This window comes from Xylona heveae (genome assembly GCF_001619985.1).
Source record: "Xylona heveae TC161 unplaced genomic scaffold L228scaffold_3, whole genome shotgun sequence".
NCBI lineage: Eukaryota > Fungi > Ascomycota > Xylonomycetes > Xylonales > Xylonaceae > Xylona > Xylona heveae.
The window spans coordinates 1,975,781-1,994,896 of record NW_017264195.1 but is presented as its reverse complement, the minus strand read 5'-3'; the positions used below and the strand labels follow the sequence as shown (position 1 = coordinate 1,994,896).

The window sequence follows — 19,116 nt, the reverse complement described above, 5'->3', positions numbered from 1 at the left end:
AAGCCGATAATACTTGAATAGTTGAATTCAGGCTTCGCTTGCTAGTAGCCAGCACCAAGGTAGTAATTCTCTTGGTTGGGGTTTTGGCGTTGGGCATAATCAGAGGCCCCACTCGACAGCGTGATGCCTACTGATCTTCTGCGGAACTGATCATAGCTTCAGCGGGTTTGAAGTTCTACAAAAGCATACACTTGTATATTCATATATTTGTATATTAATACATCTCAAAAGGATTTAAGAGAGGCGTGCCAGCGCAAAGCCAATGGATTGAGATCCTTTAGCCGCGCGGCGCCCCTACGCCAACTGGATAATAGAGATATGTACACCGACAGAGAACGAATCCGCGCAATTGTGGTAGTGCGTGGTTCTAGGTTTCCAAAGAGTGGTTCCTCTCCGGAAGGAATGAGAGCCAAATAACATGGAGATATGACAAGATAGCCCAAACCTAAAATCCGGGTTGATGATAGTGCGTCAAGTCCTGAATTGAAAGGATGAAATGAGAGGAAGAGCAACGACCATATGTGGGGTATATCGCAATTGTACAGTTTTCGTCTACAAGAATCCAATAAAATCAAACGCCAGACCGCGCCTGCTAGAGCGTGAATCAAATCCGGTCCGAGAGTGTCAATAAATGCATGAACGTGTGCACTGCCACGCCAGATAGGGTTGGCAATCATCGTTTTGGTGGGCCACCACGAAGCTGCTCCTTGAGTTCCTCGACATAGTATTGGATGAATTTTTTCCCATTAAAATTGTCATTTCCTACATGGATTTAGTCAGAGTTATGATGATCATAGAAATAGACGCAGGGTGCTTACTATCCAAACGTGTGCTGTCAACTTCCTGGGAAGGTTCACCATGTCGGATTTCGCGGACCTTCCCATAGACTCGTCGAACGGCACGATGGAAACCCGGACTCGCGAGGAGCTGCCATCAAGAATCAGTAAAATAGAAACACTTTTCAGCAATCTCGGGCCAATAGATGTTGACGTACTCGGGCGGTCAGCCAGGCCTTCAATGTCTGTCTTAGCAAGCTTTCCTAGACGTGGGATGGTGTAAGATACGAACCTCAAATACTCGAAGCCACATGGCTGCAACAATGTTAGTCACGTATAATATCCCCAACTATCCAAATAGATCTGAGCAAGGTGTGAAATGCATTGCTTTAATCAAAAGCTTTGTCGAAAGCCATGTGGGCTAGGTACTGTTTGGAAAATGTACGATGTAGAGAGCGATGTTGGTGTGGGGAGAAGGAGAAACAATCGACGCATGTAAGCGACGCCACTTGGTGAGATAAGCAGCTGGGCGCTGAAGCAAACCCACGCATGTTGGCACAAAATATGCATAAATTTAATGATCCACTGTACTTTTTAAAGTCTTTATTGCTAACTTACCAGTGACCACTATATTACTTATAATTTCTTCAGAAGTACTATGAGAAAGAGATTTCACTCATACAAGACCAAAATTTTCATTCTTGTTCTTCTTCTTTCTCGATGAAATGATTGACCATGTAAAGCAAGACTAGGGTAGTCAAGTAAATTGCTTTTGCTTTCCCAAAGATAGATGCCCAATGTCATGTGCGGCAGCGTCCAGCCTCGCAACACCAATTGGCCGTATGAAATATATTAATAGAGATATTATATGCGTATCAAGCAAGCGGGATTATATGGTTACCGATTCTTGATTCGAGTAAAATCTCATCGAAGCACAATTCGTGGTCTTCGTTGGGCGTCCAAGGGGCTTAGCCCATCATCCACCCTGTTGGCTTCTTGAAACACAATTAATGACCGTACCAGGTGATTTCATCGCCCCCTTCAAATGCGGGACGAGTGGCTCAAGGGTCGTAAGCTCGTCCCTCACTGCGAGTGATTCAAGCCATAGGCAGAGTCGAGTTCATTAGCCCACCTAGTGTGTTTTTTAGGCTCTCCTGTCAGATTATTCGGCTCCCCGAATATATATACTATATTGGAACTAACTCTCAAGGTTCGTCTTGAAACACAGGCACTTGCCACAGAAGGGTTGACAAATTGCTGCCAGTGTATACTGTATTGTGTATATCTATCGGATATAAATATCATAGATAGGGCTGCATCACGCACCTTTCCATTTGGATTTTTCTTGGGTGTCATCCGGTGTCCTTCGCCTTCCCACTGCGCACTCAATTTCCTCGCCCTGGTGGTCCCTGACGTCCCCACAGCGCTTTTGGCGATAAATCTGCAGTGGGCATAGTCGCTCCTGCACCGTGCTGCATCGAGACATCACCGCTAACCGCCTTGCTCGCCTTGCTCGCCCAACCACCGTCAGCTCGGTCAACCTGCATCACCTCCGAGTCCATTGGCGGCGCAAAGCTGCAGGCAATCGCCCAGCCGAGCAGGCTATGGCTGCGCCCTTGTCAGTACCGAGACCTGCCGCTGCTTCGTCTTCAACTTCCTCCAGCCCTCCTTCGTCACGTGAGCAATCTCGAAATGCTCTAGTAGAACTTCATCCGCCGGCGTTTTTACGCCAAAGTCGCCTTGGTAAGCATTTTTATCATGCTGCGTTGACATAGATGCTTGTTCTTAGGAGCATTCGGAGAATGCGTTGCTGATAGTGTTCGATTAAGCATTGCGGCAAAAGTTCGCCAGTCTCACTGTTCTCCAAAGAGGACGGCTTGAGGATGCACACAAAAATCCCGAGTCGAGATTCAAATTGCCTCAAGATGAGGCATCCTTGGTGCGGAATCGTTACTTGGACATTCAGCCTTGGGCCAATTCTCGAGTCCACCTCAAAGTTCCAGAGGGTGAATGCGACTATATAAACGCTTCTCCTGTGTCTCTGCAGAGCTCGACTGGTACAGTAGAAAAGTATATTTCAACCCAGGTATATGGTCCTTGACAACATGCATTTTTTGGCTGCTCTTACTTGATCACGTGCTGACAGGGATTTGAATAGGGTCCCAAGAACCTATTGTTTGGTCATTTTTGGGGAATGGTCTGGCATGAGACTGCAGATGTGGCAGTCATTGTTATGCTCACAAGGACGTTTGAGAGTGGACGCGAGAAATGCTCACAGTACTTCCCAGCAGAGATGGGAAGTGAGCCAATGATGTTCCAAGTGAGCACAGAATCAAGCAAAGAGGTCGAAGGAAGCATCAGGCTTGAGGAATATTCCGAAGATGATGCTACTCGGTCCATTATTCGTAAACTTTCATTGCGTGTGGGCGAGGTTGAGAAGACAGTCTGGCATTTTCTCTTTGCTGGCTGGCCTGATCACACCATCCCAGAACGCGAGGATCGTGCTGCGTTGGTCAAGCTGATTGCGCTATCAGTAGAGAAGAACGAAGGCACAAACAATCCTCGCATTGTACATTGTAGCGCTGGTGTCGGTCGCTCTGGAACTTTTATCGCCCTGGACCACCTCCTGCGAGAGCTGCACTCGGGAGGAATGGACAATGTGCCAGATGATGTCGATAAGATATATGAGACAGTCACCTCCCTGCGAGAGCAACGCATGTGGATGGTTCAATCGGAACCGCAATATGCATTCATCTACCAGGTACTCATGGAGGAGTGGAATGCAAGGCAAGCTGGAAGCATTCCCGCTTCTCCAGAGCCGGCACAAACTGATAAAACGCCTATCGATGAAGTGGAAGACAGTGATGAGGAAGACTATAATGACGAAGCCGGACCCTCTGCAAAAAGAGCCAGACTCTTGGCTGAGCTAGTACAGAATGTTCAGAAGGCATATGGACCTATTCCTTCTGAGGGCGAGGAAGCATCAAAATAAGGCACTTCCAATTTCTATGACCCTACTAGCATCTCCAAGTTGGGTTAACTTCCCTTGGATATTCCCTTGCTTTCTTTTCTTTTCTCTTTCTTCTCAGCATCCACCCCTTTTTTCTTTCCCCCCCCTCATTTTCAGCATGCAATAGTTTCTTTCAGTGTCTATACATCAGAGTGGCCGAACAGATTTTGGCCTAGCGAAGTTTTGGCGACGAAGATATCCAAATAGCGCCTTGGACTGTTTATATCAACTTAGAGCCTCGCGATAGAATATTTCTCTAGTTTTTCAGTTTCTCATGGGAAGAAAGAAAAGAAAAATTGGCGCAAGCAGAGAAATATCGACCTATTAACCCTGATTCGAACGTGGACCTTTGAATTAACGTGCACTCAATATTCTAAGAGGAATTACCGGGAAAGTGTATGCCGGTGCTGACCATAGAAACGTAATGCGCGTACGGCTTACTGTATCCACAATAAATGCCCTGCTGTACGTTGAAGGTGAATGCTATTATTTCTTTCATTTCGATAACAGGATATCATAATTCAAGATTGATTGAAGTCATTTATCAGTCGTCTCTCTTCTTTCCTTTCCCAGCTTCGTCCACAGCACCCTCACCACCAGAGGCTTTCTGGCCTGTAGCCTTGCTGCCTTCTGGCTGAGCAGATGGTTCATCGTCCTCCCAATTGTCTTCGGCGTTTTCATCCCAGTTATCAAGCTCCTCCTCCACTGTGCGCTCCTGCGGCTCATCTCTTGTCACACCAGTCTCCTGGGGTTCCAGACCGCCAAGTTCAACGTCTGGCTCTTCCTCCTGGCCAGAGACGGCTTGGTACTGCCTAGTTCGCCGGCGACGTTCGAGCATTCCCTTGTGATACCAGCTACACAGAGCAACAGCTATGAGAGATCCGACGAGGTTGGCCAGGATATCATATGGATCGAATTGTCGACCATTCTAGATACATAAAATTAGTTACTTATTCAAGCAATAGCGCAAAGATGTTAGCTGTACCGGAATCACCGCCTGTATAAACTCAGATCCGACACCAAGAATGCCCGTGCAGACAATCAAAGTGAAGTTCATCGCCCTGCGGCGGGTTGTTTCCAAAACCCAGTAAAAGCATAGCTGCAATTCGCATTGTATTAGCACGGCTAATTTGATTGCCCATCGAGCTCCCTTTGAGAATGAGTAAGGCTTACTGAGAGGATGAAGAAGGTCACAAGATGGAGTATTTTGTCGTTGATAACCTTTATTTGAATGCTCGAGAGGCCCAAATATGCGGCACCTAAGAGGAGGACGCAGAATCCCCCTACATGAAAGCTTACAGTGAGCTTCTCAATTCCCCAGCGTAACCTACAACTGGCACAGGTCAAACACGGGGCCGGCGAGACACTTACCGGCGAAAGGTGGCCGTACCCGCATGATAAACTCAACAACACGATATCATTAGATTCCAAAGATTGATTCTAGCTCCTTAATTATGCTTGCAACGATATGTGGTAGGCACAATGGTCAGTAGCTTGCCCCTTCAAACTATTCATCTCATTCATCCCTCAGCTCCGAGCTGGCCCCGTCGGATGACCGCATCGTTCTCGCCGATCCCGCGGCAAGTACAACAGATCCAACAGATTACCCGGTGCGTCAGGTCACTGCACGCGGCGTCGCTTAGCGGACGCAGGTGAAGCCGAACGTCAAGTCGTCCTCAGCGCGACAATCCCCCAGGATCGGCCTTATTTCATCCATCTATTGTCGTCCACCATCAATCGATTTCCATCCTTGAATCCACATGCCTGATAGCTAGAGCCGTCGGGCTCTCTATTCATACCGATTTCACCTTAGTGCGACGATTTGGCGAGCTTCACCACGGCGCGCTCATCCTGGAGTTACAACCGTCTCTAACGGCGGGAGAGGGGCCCCCAAAGTTGAGCGCGGAAGGGAGATGTCGTCCGCCAACAACAATCCACCCTGGCAGCCCCCGGCGCACCTACGGCACCTAGATGATGGTTTCAATTTCTTCTCTCAGAGTACGTCTGGCGCGCCCAGTTCGCGGGCCCGGACGCCAAATACATTACCGGAGATTACCATCGGAGGTGCCGAATCTGGCAATATAATTTTGGACGGGGAACCTGCTGTCGAAGAGGACCCCAGGGCAGCGGAATTTGATGAGCTATTTAGAAAAAGTGAAGCAAAGATTGCTTCTCTCTTCAGTCGCCATGATGACGCGCCCATGGTTGAGGAAGGCGAAGCTTCGAATGAAGCTGATATTGGCCTAGAACATGGTAGAGCCGCGGAAGGATCTACTCGGGATGCGGCTCCACCTCCCAAGAAAGCTGCACGAGCTATCAATGAGGATGATTATGATGATTACGACGAAGATGAGGAAGAAGAGGCTCCGGCTCCGCTCAGCCGCGTTTCGACTGCGAAAGATAGCAGCACCGTTACGACAACCGCGACTGCCAGCCCCACGAAGCCCGGGCTTCCCGCGACAGGAACAACTTCCCCCGCCATCAAACTCCCCTCTTCGCGCGAGCAGGAGAAGTCGTCCGACGAAGTCCGCAAGAAGCTCGAGGAAGATAAAAAGGCGGCAGAGGCAGCAGCTAAAGCAAGCTTCAATACCCTCATCTATACATTGGAAAATGACCGGGATGCAATGTTGGACCAGCAGAAGCTGGATGAGTCCGAACGTCAAGTTGATGCTGAAATGTCTGGTCCCGGCGGAAGCGCGAACAATGCCAATAACACGTCTGCTGGTGGATCTCAACCAGGCAGTTTAAGTAGCGCAAACCTCGGTGCTTCCAGTCTGACTCTCAAGCACCTTATCGCGCGGATCGACGCAAAGCGTGATCAGGTCCGCGCATCCGATGCTGAGCTTCGGAGTCTTATGAGCGAAGTTCGAAAAAATCGGAGCAAATGGGCTAGTGAAGACAAGGTTGGCCAGGAAGAGCTGTACGAGGCGGCGGAAAAGGTTCTCAGCGAGCTGAAAGCTATGACGGAGCATTCGACGGCATTCTTGAGCCGTGTTAATAAGCGCGAAGCTCCTGATTACTACAATGGTAAGGCCCTATGACCTTGTACAATGGTCCTTCCCCTGCTAAAATGTGCATCTGCAGTGATCAAACATCCTATGGATCTCGGAACAATGACGAAAAAGCTAAAGGGTCTTCAATACAAATCAAAAAAGGAATTCGTTGACGACTTGAATCTCATATGGTCCAATTGTCTAAAGTATAATGCGAATCCTGAACATTTTCTGCGAAAGCATGCACTTTATATGCGGAAAGAGACGGAGAAGCTCGTCCCGCTAATTCCGGACATTGTTATTCGAGATCGCGCAGAAGTGGAGGCAGAAGAACGAAGACTGCAAAATGCGGAGGCTGATCTTGAAGGGGGCGAGGAGAGTGATGACGGTGAGTTGCATGCCTCAGTGCTTGGGATAGGGACGTTCTTGGGCATATACTGACAACCGATAACCATGTAGAACCTATCATGTCCTCGCGGGGCCGAAAAGCTCCAGGCATGAAGTCAAAGAAAGGCACCACGGTTTCTCGCACAGCGCCGACTTCTGTGCCGGAGGGTACTCCTGGTGCCGAAGCGAAACCGCCTCCTGGACTGCCTCATAGCAATTCCGGAACTAATCTCAAGAATGAATTTCTTCGAGCAGATTCTGATGCGCCAATGGAAGGAAGCCAGACCGAGTTCTCTACCCCGCCGCCCGGCAGCATTACTCCCGCTGGGGCAAACGGCGCATCGAATAGCGGCGCACAGAGCGACGCCATGGATATCGATGGGATAGGGCCGCTTAATGGGTTGGAGAGTGGCTTAGGTGGGGCTAGAGATGACACAGAGTACGACAGTCTTGAATTCAAGACCTGGAAACAAGTCACAAAAAAGGACCGTGCTCGCGTTGCCGCTGAGCGTCACCGACTTTTCCAAGGCGACCATCTAAATCCCGACGAACCGGCGCTCCTCCGCACAAAGGCCGGAATGCGGCGGTGGTTACGGAAGCGTCGCGAGGCAGTCAACTTGGGAGCGGCTGGTGACGTCAAAGTTGGCATCGAAGATAAGGAGGTAGAGCCCGAACCTCAGGGCTCAGCTACGCTGGCCGAGGGTATGGAGGGCGAGGAGGAGCCAGCTCTGCCAGACTATTACGATGTATTAGCTGGGATACCAGAACTGCCAGAACGATTACGATGGTTGGAAGACTCCGAAGGCCAGATCATCGACCCATCGGAAGAGTATATGAGGGTTGTTCCAAAGGGGCAATTTACGTCTCCTCACAGTACCTTCGCTGAGAAGATGGAGGCAAACATGAGACAAATGCAGGAAACGAGGAAAGTTTGCGCAAAGATTGGGATTGTCAAGCAAATGCAGCTGCAGTCGCAGGTTGGTATCAACGAGATCTTTTTGACATGGATATTCCGACTGACATAAACTTTCCGTATAGATGTATCAGAATCAATTCCAAAAGTACGATCCTGATCCGTTTGTGGAACAAGACATTCCCCCACATGTAGTCTCAGATGATGGACCCGTTATGGCTCCCTGGGTGTGTCGAGCGGCTCTGCAGCGATCGGTGGGCAAGTTATTCTATCACGCGGGCTTTGAAGAGTTTCAACCTTCGGCGTTAGATGCCGTTACGGATATTGCCGGCGATTTCTTCGCTCGCCTTGTGCATACCCTGGGGGTATATAGAGAGGTGCCCAAAGTACCGGAAAAGGCTACCGTTGGTCCAGCGGAACAATCCAGGCCTGGCTGGAAGAACAGATTTAGCACAGAAGAGATTATCCTCCATGCGATGCACGAGCATGGCATCAATATTGAGGCTCTCGAAAGCTACGTCAAGGATGATGTTGACCGACTGTCCTCGAAGCTCGCCAATATGCACGAGCGGATGAAGGCGCATCTCGCTGAGTTATTGGTATGTACCTTCTGCTACCTGATCATCTTACCTTGGTCCTATTTACTAAGTTTTAATAGCGCCCCGCTCTTGGCGATGCCGGACCAGACGGTTCAAGCGCCTTTAATGACGGCAGCGAACAATTTGTTGGCGGAGATTTCGCCGAAGAAATCGACGAAGACTTTTTCGGATTCAGAGAACTTGGTCTCGACAGGGAATTTGGTCTTGCATCGCTCAGCGTTCCATTACATTTGCTGCAGAACCGGATGCACAACGCTTATACCGCACAAAATACAAGGTATGGCATCCTTCTCCGCCTCCTCTGCTCACGTGAAACCGGACCTCTTGCAAGAATATTTCGATTTGTACTAACACTTCATATCAACAGCGTCACGTCTACTGCTGCATCCGCCTTCCCACCGCCTGCGCCGTTTGATCACGTTACTGTTGAAAACATCAAGGAAGAAATCGGACTCGTGCAAGAATTCTTCCTGTCTAAACTGCGCGCCAACGATGACCAGCCTCTGGTCGAAGACGAAGATCTCCCGCAAAAGCAACGCTTCCCCAAGCCTCGCCTTCCACCAACGGGCAAGATTTCCAGCCCCCGCAAACGGCCACTCCAGCAAACTGGCGCAGGCAATCTCAAAAAGAAGAAGAAGCTGGAAATCAACAACGTCTCGTTTTCCAAGGACGACGACTCGGCTTCTGGAGTCAACGGCACATCCAAGACCGGATCGACTACAACTCCTACAAAATCCGGCGGAGCCGGTGCCAGTGCTGGCAGTACCTCAAAACCTAAACTCAATCTTCCTGGTCCTCCGCTTCTCGAGCGCATGGACAGTAGTAAAGGCAGTGACGCAGACAAAGACGACGCGACTACAGGCTCGGGTGTAGGGATGATGAGTCCAGAAAGTATTACTGCTTAACAGTATCAAGGCTTCTTATTTCCTTTACTATATTCAGCCCCACATTTGTTTTGTCCTTTTCTTAGAGGCAATTCGATTTGGACCGGAAGCGGCTAGTGTTCAACTATTTCCACCCTTCTTCTTCCTCTTCTTCTTTTACTTCTTTCTCCTTTTCACTTTCTCCTTTTCCCTAGGTGTCGCGTATTTTGGGAAGGCGTCCTTGGAAACCAAAAATAAACCCACCCCCACCCCCCCGCGTGCTGTTTCTTGGCAAGAACCGCTGCGAAAATACCCCCACGCAGCTTTTTCATTGTTATTATTGTACCTTCCCGTTCCCTCGTCCCTGGTTTTTGGGAACTCAAAAAAACGTTTTTCCTTACTCGGTGTAACTTCTTTTCACGAGATATCCTTCTCACCTTTTCTCTTTCTCTTTCTCTTTCTCTTTCTCTTTCTAATTTCTCCGGCGTGCCCAAGGACTCCCGAGACTTCTGTGTACCGCGGGGTCCAACTCGCACGGTTGGCCTCGCGTCTCGCCTTTTGCACTTTTTGATTTTTGTATTGTACATACATACATTCTAGTCCTTTTTATCCTTTTTTTTTCTTTGTTTCCCTTTTCTTCTTCTTCCTTACTTCTACTTTCATAAATGAATATTAATTAAATTAATCACTTGAAGTCTTTTCAACACTTAGTTCCCATTTTCGTTTTCTGTTTCTTCGCATCTTCACTCTGCCCTCTTTTCCTGTTTTAGTTGTTCTGCCTTGATCAGAGACCGTAAGAATCAGCCTGATTCAAGACAGCCCTTAATACGTAAATGTCTTCTTTTAGGAAGGAGTAGGCTGTACGTCAAAGGATTATGGAAGGATATACTAGGACTGTCGAAATAACCGCGTCACTCAATTTCTTTTCCGTTTCATATCATGAAGGGAATGGAAGGGATAATGTAGATTTGTAGATTTGTAGATTTGTAGATTCTTAGACTTTTAAACAAGTGACGAGTCTTGTCCAATAATGGATAGTGATGATACTTTTCTACATGGTATTATACGTATGAATGTATATATGGTATAGTTTACAGGATTGGATTGGTAAGAGGGGATGAAGGAACAGGCGGGATGGGATAATAGTGGATGAAGGAATAGAGCGGATGGAACAACAGACAGAATGAAATCATAGAGTAGGTGAAGGAATAGGGAGGAAGTGATAAAAAATGAGGAAGAAAAAGAAGATAAAAGTCTAGGAAGGCATCACCCAGATAATTCTAATCGCCGCTCGAGCAAATACCGCGCATCGCTCTCGGAAAGATGCTCTAATCCAAGCAGATGCAGCGCTTCGCGAGCGCTCTCGTTGCTTTGGAATACGCGCTTCTCGACGTCTTCTAGGTACGGCACCTCTCCCTCTTCGTCTGCTCCTGCGTTTGAAACGGAACGCATATCTGGCTTTTCCTCGGCCTGGGCTCCTGCTTCGTCGTCTTCGCCCCATGCTGCGGCTGCACGGTCATCTTCATCGTCTTGGGCCCGAGGTGTCGAAGTCGACCTCGCGGTTGACGAATTCCTCAAGGGCACGCTTAGTAATGCAATTGCATCTTTGAGTTTGCGCATTGATGACTCTGCGGAAACACTGCGGTCTCCATGGACCAGAGACCGGTCGATTACAGCCCAGATGGCGGCGACGTCGCGAGCGAGCTGCGCGACGCCGGTGGTGGAAAAGGAGTTCCGGAAGAGAACGTGGTCCCAGAGGTAAGACTGGATGGAGAGGCAGACGTGGCGGGACACACGTCGGAGCGGAGCGGGCGCAAGGATATTTGCGAGAAAAGAGAGCTGCGTGGAGAGGAGCTGGATCACGGGCTCGATTTCCGGGGTGATGGCTGAGGCTGCGGAGTCGGATTCGGAAGAGAGGGACGACCAGGGATTGCTAGTGGAGCAGAATGTCAGATTTTTCAAATAGAATTTTGGAGGAAGGGGGGCAAGGGAACATGGGGCTTACACTCTTCCATATGGTCGTAAGGCTTCACGGACATTGTATGTCATTGTATCGATGAGAATGTTCTCGGCACGGACCCGTAGACGGTGATATGCGCCTGCAGTTTCATCGAATAATGCCCCTGTGTCGCCTTCGGAGCCTACGGCGCTGGATGTCCGTTCGGCGACATCCTTGATGCTCATTGGGCCGGCGAGATTTTTACCAGTGCTTTGCCGGGCGCGATCTTGGAGCTCTTCCCAGAGTTCGAGAAAGAACTGTGTGAAATGGCAGTCAGGCATACGTTGTGATTTGTACACTGTAAAAAGGAATTCTTACCACGTCGTCGCTCCAGTCACCCATGGCTTTTTCGAGATACTCGGCGCTGCCGTAGACTCTGCAGAGCCTTTCCAATCCACCGAGACCCTGGAGCTTAGTTTGGTCCTCCCTGGTAACTCCTTGTACCGTACGGCCAATGGAAGATGTTAAAGTGAGGTAGGCTTCCAGGCTTGAATGCAGGCGTTCATGAAGCTTATCGAAAATTGCAATCTGGATATCGATGAGAAAGCGCAGCTTTTGGGAAAAAGACAAGAGTGGCCGATAGCGGTCTAGATTAAGTTAGAAGGATCAATCCAACACGTTGGCTTAGGATTAAGTGACAGACCAGTAATAGTTTCGAGCAGATCATTGACTCGAATAGCAGCTTTTGTGGGCTTTGTGATTCCAGGATCAACGCTGTCGTAGTCGATCTCGCCGCTGTCTGCTGTCTCGAGAATATTGTGGTATCTCGACAATGCGACTTTGACGCACTAGTCAGAATATAGAAGATATACTCTGCCAGGGTGTAGCAGTACTCACAATCTTTCTCTACCTGGAGCCATCGGCCAAACCAGTCTTCCTGGACCAATACTTCCCACGTCAACCCTTTCCAGCCTTCAGCTCCTGCACCGGCGTCATATCCCCATTCATCTCGCAGACTCGCATCAAAACTCATAAGTTCGTGCATGAAGTGACTCAGTAATTGCGGCTGACGAGCAATCTGGGGGAGAAAAGTGTGGATTTTTGATCGGAGTATAGGTAGAATAGAAGTGATAAAGGCGGAAGTAGCATCAATGTAAAGTGGATTGAGCGCAAGATTGGACCCTTTGAAATGGGCGCGAAGAATAGGTTCAAGGCTTTGCATTAGAAATTCATAGTATGTGTTGACCAGACCTAGTATGTGGGTCAAAAAATACTCGGGCTTTGAAGGAGTCAGCATGACTGCTTTTGTTTTAATGAAACAATTTGAAAGAGTATACCTTATCTAGTCTGTTTGTTGGCTTGTCTCCGTCAAAGTGATATCTGAAACGCAGCTCAAGCGGCTTTGCCATGACCTCGAACGGCAGAAGAACAGGCGGTTGCTTGAATCGTCGGGCAGGCTGGTTTTCTTGCGCCTCAAGCTCCCTAGTCAAAGAATGTTAGTAATCCTACTCATAGCATTCAATTGTGATAATCAAACATACGGTTGCTGAAAGTTTAGGAGATTATCGATCCTGCCTTTCCATGTCTCCGCAAGGTATTCTGGAACCGTGACCCCCCGGTCAGGCCAATTGAGCTTCTGAAGTAGCTCTCCAAACTTTTTGCTAAAGTGATCTTTCATTTCACCCTTCAACGTCCGGCCAATCCGCTCAACGTGGTCAAGCAGATGCGGAGCTGCGCTCTCTGCGGCAGCATGAAGGGGATATAGGCTCATGATCAAGCTCTGTAGGCGGGTATATGGTGCAAGTGCAGCTTCGGGGGACTCTTTCAGTTGGTTGCGTGTCTCTGCGCTGTAGAGATAATGCAAATAAGCATCCATTCTGAGCTTGGGATGGAGCATACACCCACCTCAAAGCTTCAACCTCCTGAAGCAATTCCGTATAGCCACTCGCAAGGTCGAGTCGCCGCAGCTTCTCCATTGTCTCACCAAACCGTCTGACGGCATCATCGCTAGTCTCCGAGTGAGTAACAATCATGAGTCGACGATCAATGTCTGCCTGATTCTGCTGAAACAGCGTTGCGCGATGCGCGAGGGACGAGGCATGAGCGGCAGACTCCTGGTCCGCTGTGCGCAGAGCGTCTTCTGCTTCTTGGAGCTGCAATAGATAGTCAGCTCAATACCATACTCAACCTCAATTAAACGCAGTCTATACCTGTTTCTTTAACAGCGCCTGTTGATCCTTGACAGCTTGTATGAGCGAATCCAGGGACTCCAGATCGGCCGTGTTCTGGAGCTTGTCGTTGAGATAGTCCTCCACGCGCACACGCTGGTCTTCTCCAAGCCGGCTCAGAGAGCCATTTGAGAAGGCAACGTCATCCATCTTTAAAGTCTCTAGATTCGTAGGAAGTTATTTGCTTGGTGGTTCAGGGTTTCCTGTATTTACACTCAGGAACCTCCGACTCTCCGATGATTTGGACTCTTAGCGAGGGACGATCGATGACGCTGTCTCTCTCTTACTTACGAATGCGGAGGATAAACTCGACTTCAGCCCCACGACTTTTATATTTCACCATGACTACTACAAGATCTCAGATTACTTAGAGGTGTCTGTTTTCGAATATGCCTTCGCCGTCAAAGCGACGCAAGAAGAATGACTACCATTCTACGCCCCAGACCGCACGAAGCTTAGACTACTTCTTCAGTAAACAAACCCAGAGCATTGCGCAACCTGAGAAGGCCACGCCCAGAGATGGCCAGAATGACTTATACCAGAGTGACGAACCTAATTTCGCCAAGGAGCATCAAGAATCAACTTTAAATGACGAAGAACTGGCCCGAAAACTACAGGCGGAATGGGAAAAAGAGGATACGCTTGCTAGGGAAGCTCCGGCAGATGTGGTCCCAGCAGCACAGCCTACAAACGATAAATCTTCTGATTCTGGCAATCATACACCAATTCAGCAAGAGACAGCAGTAGGAAGACCTTGTTCAAATGGTCCCACGAAACATACGTTATCGCTCCAATCAGCCGCCGCGGCGGAGGATACTGTATCAGCAGCGATTCCATTCGACGAAAGCCCCTTGACCTTCGACCCTTCGAAATATATACCAGCACTTCAAGAGCATTGGGCATCTGAAGGCGGTGATGCGACGTACGCTTTGCTAACGAGGTGTTTCGTACTCGTCAATAGCACCCAAAGTCGTATCAAGATAGTCGATACTTTGGTTAACTTTCTGAGGACCATTATTGAGGGTGATCCTTCCAGCCTTCTTCCATCCGTATGGCTTGCCACGAATTCAATATCGCCCTCCTACATTTCTCTCGAACTAGGACTGGGCGGATCTGCCATATCCAAAGCATTAAAAAAAGTATGTGGGCTCGACAACCAGGGGTTGAAAACATTATACAACAAATATGGCGATGCAGGCGACGTCGCATTCGAGGCAAAGAAGAAGCAAAGCTTTACGCTACGAAAGCCCAAGCCTCTCTCGATCAAGAGTGTATACCAGTCACTCGTCAAAATTGCAAACAGCAAAGGCCACGGCAGCCAGGAAACCAAGCAAAGAATTGTGGAGCGACTGGTGCAGGATGCTCGAGGGGCCGAGGAAAGTCGGTACATTGTGCGAACATTGGTCCAACATCTGCGCATCGGTGCCGTCAAGACAACCATGCTCATTGCCCTATCTCGTGCGTTTCTCCTCTCTCGACCTCCTGGCGCCGATTTCTCTGTCCGCTCTCAGTCCGAACTTGCTGCACTCAAGAAAGATGCCCTGGCAGAGATATACGCGCGACCAGAAGAAATCGTCAAAGCATGCTTTGCGCGGCGACCAAACTACAACGACCTTGTCCCCTGTCTGCTCGAGGTCGGCGTATCAAAAGAGCTTCTCCTGCGGTGCGGGCTAGCCTTACATATTCCTCTACGTCCCATGCTTGGCAGCATCACACGCGACCTGGGTGAGATGCTCACCAAGCTTCAAGGTCGAGATTTTAGCTGCGAATACAAATACGACGGGCAACGGGCCCAAGTCCACTGCGACGAACGAGGCAAAGTCACCATCTTCTCACGCCACCTCGAAATCATGACAGACAAATATCCAGACCTCGTGGCGCTTGTCCCTCAAATTCGCAGCGAAGGAGTCGACAGCTTTATCATGGAAGGCGAAGTCGTCGCCGTCGACCACACCACGGGCGAGCTCAAGACCTTTCAGACCCTTGCCAACCGCGCAAGAAAAGACGTTGTCATCGGCAGCGTCACCATCGACGTCTGCCTCTTCGCTTTCGACCTCATGTATCTCAACGGCGAGGAACTCCTCGATCGACCTTTCCGGGAGCGGCGCGAGCTTCTCCGGAGTCTTTTCATCGAGGTACCACACAAATTCACCTGGGTCAAAAGTATCGACGCGACATCCAGCGACTCTGAATCTGTCCGTGAATTCTTCAAAGGAGCCGTCGAAAACAAATGCGAAGGGATGATGGTCAAAGTGCTCGACAACCTACCCAACCCGGAGCTCCAACATGAGATTGAGCTTGCTGAAACCGTTGAAACCGCAAACACTGCACAACTTCCCAATGCCAGCGACACAAAACCCAAATCCAAATCATCCGGAACCAAATCCAAATCATCAAAAACCAAAACATCCGCCCCCAAAATCCTTCCTCTGCCCGCTCTGCCCACAGACCTTTCGCCCGAAAAAGAACAAGAGCTCGTCGCCAAAGAACGGCTCAACCCCACCACCGCTTCCCGCCGCAAGGCTCTCCTCGCCACCTACGAGCCCGACAAACGGCTCGACTCCTGGCTCAAGGTCAAAAAGGACTACGACTCGACCGCGGCTGACACGCTCGACCTCATCCCCGTCGCAGGCTGGCACGGCAATGGCCGCAAAGCCAAATGGTGGTCGCCCATTCTCATGGCCGTGCGGAACCCCGAAACAGGCTCCCTCGAAGCCGTATGTAAATGCATGTCTGGCTTCACGGATAAATTTTACCAGGCGAATAAGGAAAAGTATCCTGACATTGGGACCGTTGATGCCGGCGCTGAAACCGATGCTGTAGCTGATGTTGATGTTGATGCTGAAGCTACGTCTGATGCAGACGTCAATGAAGCCGATGCAGCAGGTGGTGGCCAGAACGAACTCAGCAGCACAACTACCCTCCTCTCGCAACCCTCCTACGTCGAGTACACTGGCGCCGACATCCCCGCCATCTGGTTCGAGCCGCAAGAAGTCTGGGAGATGGCCTTTGCGGACATCACGCTCAGTCCGACATATACTGCGGCAATCGGCCTAGTGAGTCAGGACCGCGGACTAAGTCTCCGTTTTCCCCGGTTTCTGAGAGTACGAGACGACAAGGGCATAGATGATGCGAGCACGTCGGATTTTTTGGCCGGGTTGTGGCGCAAGCAGGAGGCAAAAGGCGGAAATAACGGCAATGGCAATGGCGTCACCCAAGCCAATGAAGCCAATGAAGCCAATGAAGTCAATGAAGTCAATGAAGTCAATGAAGACATTCAGAGAGAGGAAGGTGCTACTGGCGGGGATGCGATGACAAAAGAAGAAAAAGAGGAAGAACAAGAAGGAGGATTAGGGTCTGGAAGTGAAGATGAGCAAGGCCTATATGATGGCTAGAAAATACTACTCGGTCAAGCCTTTGCGAATTGACAGGGGAAGAAGGGGATATGAGATATGAGATATGAGATATAAGATACCACGAGCTAAGCAATGCAGTAAATAGTAATCTATGATATAGCTATAATACAAAGGTTTCCATTACAGATAGCACGATAGTCAGAAAAAAAAAAAGAGAGATTTGGCATACAACAGATCCACGGCTTTTTAGACAATAATCAACAACCTCAACAACCCTTTTTTTCCCCTAAAATTAGGAAGAGATGAAAGGGAAAAGAAACCAAAGAATAACCCAATGGCTCTAACAAGTCTTGATTGGGAAAAGGAATGGGGGGAAGGGAAAAAGGAAAACGGGCCGAGCTCCATATTGCAAAACATGTATGCGTGTAAGTGTGTGTTCAAAGAAGACAACTACTCCAATGGAGGCAAAAAGGATTACCTTCACCGCGACGGCCGAGACTCGGACCCGGACCTGGACCCGGGATTTCTCAGACGCTCGGCGGGGTTGAAAGTGATAATTCCTTGGTCAGCAGCCTCGAGCCGGGCCTTCTTGCCTGTTTCTCCGGCACGTCCGAGGACACCGGCAATTGTTTGGACACAGCGCAGACTAGAAACGGGGGGTCATGTTAGCATTTGTATGCTTATTCTGTTATGAAATTCCAAAATTCAATCTCATATTCAGTAATCAAGCATACCTGTCATCATTGGCGGGAATAGGATAGGTAACCCATGTAGGATCCTGATCGGTATCGACAATACCAATGGTAGGCACACCGTTGAGGCCGCACTCATGCAAGAGAACATAGTTCTCGCGGGGGTTCAAGCACACGACCAGATCAGGCTTCAGGACGCTGCGGTTCATCAGCTGGTCGCCGAACAGGTGCGTCACGTCGTTGTCAAATTCATCGACGACCTTGGTCTTGCACCGCGCGAGAATCTGCTGTCCGTTTGTGATGCTGCCTGGCGTCCAGCGCTCAAATAGATGGCACCCGCCGGCCAACTCCGCCGCCTTGACGACACATCGTTCCTGGCCTTCCCTGGTGCCTGCAAACAGCACTATTCCTCCGCGCGCTGTCACGCCGGAGACGATCCGGCATGCTCGTCGCAAGTGCGCCGCTGTAATTGACGGGTCGATGATGTGGATACCGGACCGGATACCGAAAATGTATCGCGAGTTTCCGGGATGCCACAGCGATGTGCTGTGTCCGAGGTGGGCTTGTGCGGCGATAAGGGATTCAACGGAAATGTCTTTGGGAGAAGGAGGGTTGTTAACGAGTTCGTGAGGCCGGTAGAGATGCGAGAGAGCACTGCCGAGAGGGCCGGTCGTTTGTTCTGTTTGATTGGAGATGGACTGTTAGTTTTGATGCAGAAAAGAGACGTGGTACATATTGCTGCATATTGAGATTCCTTCTGTCGGACGGGTCCGGAAATATGGAAATAAGGAAAAGGGGCAGGCTGGAGATGACCGAGAAGAAGATGAGAAACGTACTTTGGGCTTGGATGGCTTCCCATGTCTCTGCGGTGGTGAGTTCCTCTGTCTCGCTCTCACTTGTCAAGGCATCGGTGGGCTGCACAGGGACGTGCGACTGGCTGTTGACGAATTCTTCAATCGGCTGCGTCTCGCGAATATGATGCTCCAGTGATGCTTCGATGGTCTCGGTGTTCAGGGCGCGAATCCATCGTCGGGTCGGTGCGAAGAGCGCTCTCCGGCCTACGTACGAATTAGCAATGCAAAGAGAGCTACAAAAAGATACCAATTGGTATGCTTGAAATGAAAGCACCCACCTTGCCGAAGCATCAGTTGCCGTATTATCATGGTTGGTAATGTCGTTGTAAGCCGCAGTCTGCGATATTCATTTGCTGAGACTATTCGGGGACATGTTGATAATTTGGGTCTTTCTTCGCTTATACCTGCCGCTTACATGTCTCGGTTGGAATTTCCGTATGTTGTCACGCACTTCCTTGCGGCTCGAAAGGAGAAATTGTCCATAATAAATGTTCCGCGAATTTCTA

General features: G+C 49.5%; 9 protein-coding genes across 9 annotated transcripts; 3 read left to right on the top strand and 6 right to left on the bottom strand.

The window, feature by feature from the left end:
* Positions 1 to 184: 184 nt before the first annotated feature.
* On the bottom strand, positions 185 to 943 carry L228DRAFT_245528 (hypothetical protein). Its single transcript, XM_018332183.1, has 2 exons — positions 819 to 943; positions 185 to 762 (listed from the first exon to the last, which is right to left on the bottom strand). Exon 2 carries the CDS (start codon positions 675 to 677, stop codon positions 225 to 227), a length of 453 nt encoding a protein of 150 aa, XP_018190120.1. The 5' UTR covers positions 678 to 762; positions 819 to 943; the 3' UTR covers positions 185 to 224.
* On the bottom strand, positions 280 to 1,228 carry L228DRAFT_245527 (hypothetical protein). Its single transcript, XM_018332182.1, has 4 exons — positions 1,069 to 1,228; positions 995 to 1,012; positions 819 to 927; positions 280 to 762 (listed from the first exon to the last, which is right to left on the bottom strand). The coding sequence occupies exons 1-4, from the start codon at positions 1,087 to 1,089 to the stop codon at positions 674 to 676; spliced, it is 237 nt and encodes a 78-aa protein (XP_018190119.1). The 5' UTR covers positions 1,090 to 1,228; the 3' UTR covers positions 280 to 673.
* Positions 1,229 to 2,086: 858 nt separating this feature from the next.
* L228DRAFT_259766 (hypothetical protein) lies at positions 2,087 to 4,137 on the top strand. Its single transcript, XM_018334193.1, has 3 exons — positions 2,087 to 2,519; positions 2,606 to 2,862; positions 2,935 to 4,137. The coding sequence occupies exons 1-3, from the start codon at positions 2,381 to 2,383 to the stop codon at positions 3,766 to 3,768; spliced, it is 1,230 nt and encodes a 409-aa protein (XP_018190118.1). The 5' UTR covers positions 2,087 to 2,380; the 3' UTR covers positions 3,769 to 4,137.
* Positions 4,138 to 4,243: 106 nt separating this feature from the next.
* Positions 4,244 to 5,322, bottom strand: L228DRAFT_259765 (hypothetical protein). Its single transcript, XM_018334192.1, has 4 exons — positions 5,158 to 5,322; positions 4,960 to 5,069; positions 4,772 to 4,885; positions 4,244 to 4,714 (listed from the first exon to the last, which is right to left on the bottom strand). The coding sequence occupies exons 1-4, from the start codon at positions 5,180 to 5,182 to the stop codon at positions 4,331 to 4,333; spliced, it is 633 nt and encodes a 210-aa protein (XP_018190117.1). The 5' UTR covers positions 5,183 to 5,322; the 3' UTR covers positions 4,244 to 4,330.
* A 377-nt stretch (positions 5,323 to 5,699) lies between these two features.
* On the top strand, positions 5,700 to 9,583 carry L228DRAFT_209467 (hypothetical protein; the record flags this gene model as incomplete). Its single annotated transcript, XM_018329813.1, has 6 exons — positions 5,700 to 6,813; positions 6,871 to 7,167; positions 7,239 to 8,143; positions 8,205 to 8,678; positions 8,738 to 8,955; positions 9,046 to 9,583. The coding sequence occupies 6 exons, from the start codon at positions 5,700 to 5,702 to the stop codon at positions 9,581 to 9,583; spliced, it is 3,546 nt and encodes a 1,181-aa protein (XP_018190116.1).
* Positions 9,584 to 9,614: 31 nt separating this feature from the next.
* Positions 9,615 to 10,309, bottom strand: L228DRAFT_99150 (hypothetical protein). Its single transcript, XM_018337044.1, has one exon. The coding sequence runs from the start codon at positions 10,126 to 10,128 to the stop codon at positions 9,736 to 9,738; it is 393 nt and encodes a 130-aa protein (XP_018190115.1). The 5' UTR covers positions 10,129 to 10,309; the 3' UTR covers positions 9,615 to 9,735.
* Positions 10,310 to 10,634: 325 nt separating this feature from the next.
* Positions 10,635 to 13,871, bottom strand: L228DRAFT_245523 (RINT-1 family protein). Its single transcript, XM_018332181.1, has 9 exons — positions 13,691 to 13,871; positions 13,386 to 13,633; positions 13,022 to 13,327; positions 12,818 to 12,962; positions 12,378 to 12,759; positions 12,184 to 12,318; positions 11,859 to 12,127; positions 11,547 to 11,797; positions 10,635 to 11,474 (listed from the first exon to the last, which is right to left on the bottom strand). The coding sequence occupies exons 1-9, from the start codon at positions 13,856 to 13,858 to the stop codon at positions 10,808 to 10,810; spliced, it is 2,571 nt and encodes an 856-aa protein (XP_018190114.1). The 5' UTR covers positions 13,859 to 13,871; the 3' UTR covers positions 10,635 to 10,807.
* Positions 13,872 to 14,097: 226 nt separating this feature from the next.
* Positions 14,098 to 17,103, top strand: L228DRAFT_255523 (ATP-dependent DNA ligase; the record flags this gene model as incomplete). The annotated part of the gene is made up of 3 exons (XM_018333889.1): positions 14,098 to 16,500; positions 16,606 to 16,917; positions 16,990 to 17,103. The coding sequence occupies 3 exons, from the start codon at positions 14,098 to 14,100 to the stop codon at positions 17,101 to 17,103; spliced, it is 2,829 nt and encodes a 942-aa protein (XP_018190113.1).
* Positions 17,104 to 17,234: 131 nt separating this feature from the next.
* L228DRAFT_219008 (ribosomal protein S2) lies at positions 17,235 to 18,952 on the bottom strand. Its single transcript, XM_018330203.1, has 4 exons — positions 18,889 to 18,952; positions 18,593 to 18,814; positions 17,799 to 18,435; positions 17,235 to 17,710 (listed from the first exon to the last, which is right to left on the bottom strand). The coding sequence occupies exons 1-4, from the start codon at positions 18,917 to 18,919 to the stop codon at positions 17,545 to 17,547; spliced, it is 1,056 nt and encodes a 351-aa protein (XP_018190112.1). The 5' UTR covers positions 18,920 to 18,952; the 3' UTR covers positions 17,235 to 17,544.
* Between the last annotated feature and the right edge of the window lie 164 nt (positions 18,953 to 19,116).

What these genes read in the sequence shown, in the direction of transcription:
- L228DRAFT_245528 (XM_018332183.1), bottom strand. Translation starts at nt 677, where the DNA reads ATGATTGCCAACCCTATCTGGCGTGGCAGTGCACACGTTCATGCATTT.
- L228DRAFT_245527 (XM_018332182.1), bottom strand. Translation starts at nt 1,089, where the DNA reads ATGTGGCTTCGAGTATTTGAG. An exon ending in TGACAGCACACGTTTGGATA is followed by an intron (nt 763 to 818) that starts GTAAGCACCCTG and finishes AAATCCATGTAG; the next exon opens with GAAATGACAATTTTAATGGG.
- L228DRAFT_259766 (XM_018334193.1), top strand. Translation starts at nt 2,381, where the DNA reads ATGGCTGCGCCCTTGTCAGTACCGAGACCTGCCGCTGCTTCGTCTTCA. An exon ending in TTTACGCCAAAGTCGCCTTG is followed by an intron (nt 2,520 to 2,605) that starts GTAAGCATTTTT and finishes TGTTCGATTAAG; the next exon opens with CATTGCGGCAAAAGTTCGCC. An exon ending in AAAAGTATATTTCAACCCAG is followed by an intron (nt 2,863 to 2,934) that starts GTATATGGTCCT and finishes GGATTTGAATAG; the next exon opens with GGTCCCAAGAACCTATTGTT.
- L228DRAFT_259765 (XM_018334192.1), bottom strand. Translation starts at nt 5,182, where the DNA reads ATGCGGGTACGGCCACCTTTCGCCG. An exon ending in GGTACGGCCACCTTTCGCCG is followed by an intron (nt 5,070 to 5,157) that starts GTAAGTGTCTCG and finishes GCTTTCATGTAG; the next exon opens with GGGGATTCTGCGTCCTCCTC. An exon ending in TTATACAGGCGGTGATTCCG is followed by an intron (nt 4,715 to 4,771) that starts GTACAGCTAACA and finishes TTATGTATCTAG; the next exon opens with AATGGTCGACAATTCGATCC.
- L228DRAFT_99150 (XM_018337044.1), bottom strand. Translation starts at nt 10,128, where the DNA reads ATGTACAATACAAAAATCAAAAAGTGCAAAAGGCGAGACGCGAGGCCA.
- L228DRAFT_245523 (XM_018332181.1), bottom strand. Translation starts at nt 13,858, where the DNA reads ATGGATGACGTTGCCTTCTCAAATGGCTCTCTGAGCCGGCTTGGAGAA. An exon ending in CTCCTAAACTTTCAGCAACC is followed by an intron (nt 12,963 to 13,021) that starts GTATGTTTGATT and finishes TTCTTTGACTAG; the next exon opens with GGAGCTTGAGGCGCAAGAAA. An exon ending in GCTCCAGGTAGAGAAAGATT is followed by an intron (nt 12,319 to 12,377) that starts GTGAGTACTGCT and finishes AGTGCGTCAAAG; the next exon opens with TCGCATTGTCGAGATACCAC.
- L228DRAFT_219008 (XM_018330203.1), bottom strand. Translation starts at nt 18,919, where the DNA reads ATGATAATACGGCAACTGATGCTTCGGCAAG. An exon ending in GCAACTGATGCTTCGGCAAG is followed by an intron (nt 18,815 to 18,888) that starts GTGGGTGCTTTC and finishes ATTCGTACGTAG; the next exon opens with GCCGGAGAGCGCTCTTCGCA. An exon ending in ATTCCCGCCAATGATGACAG is followed by an intron (nt 17,711 to 17,798) that starts GTATGCTTGATT and finishes CCCCGTTTCTAG; the next exon opens with TCTGCGCTGTGTCCAAACAA.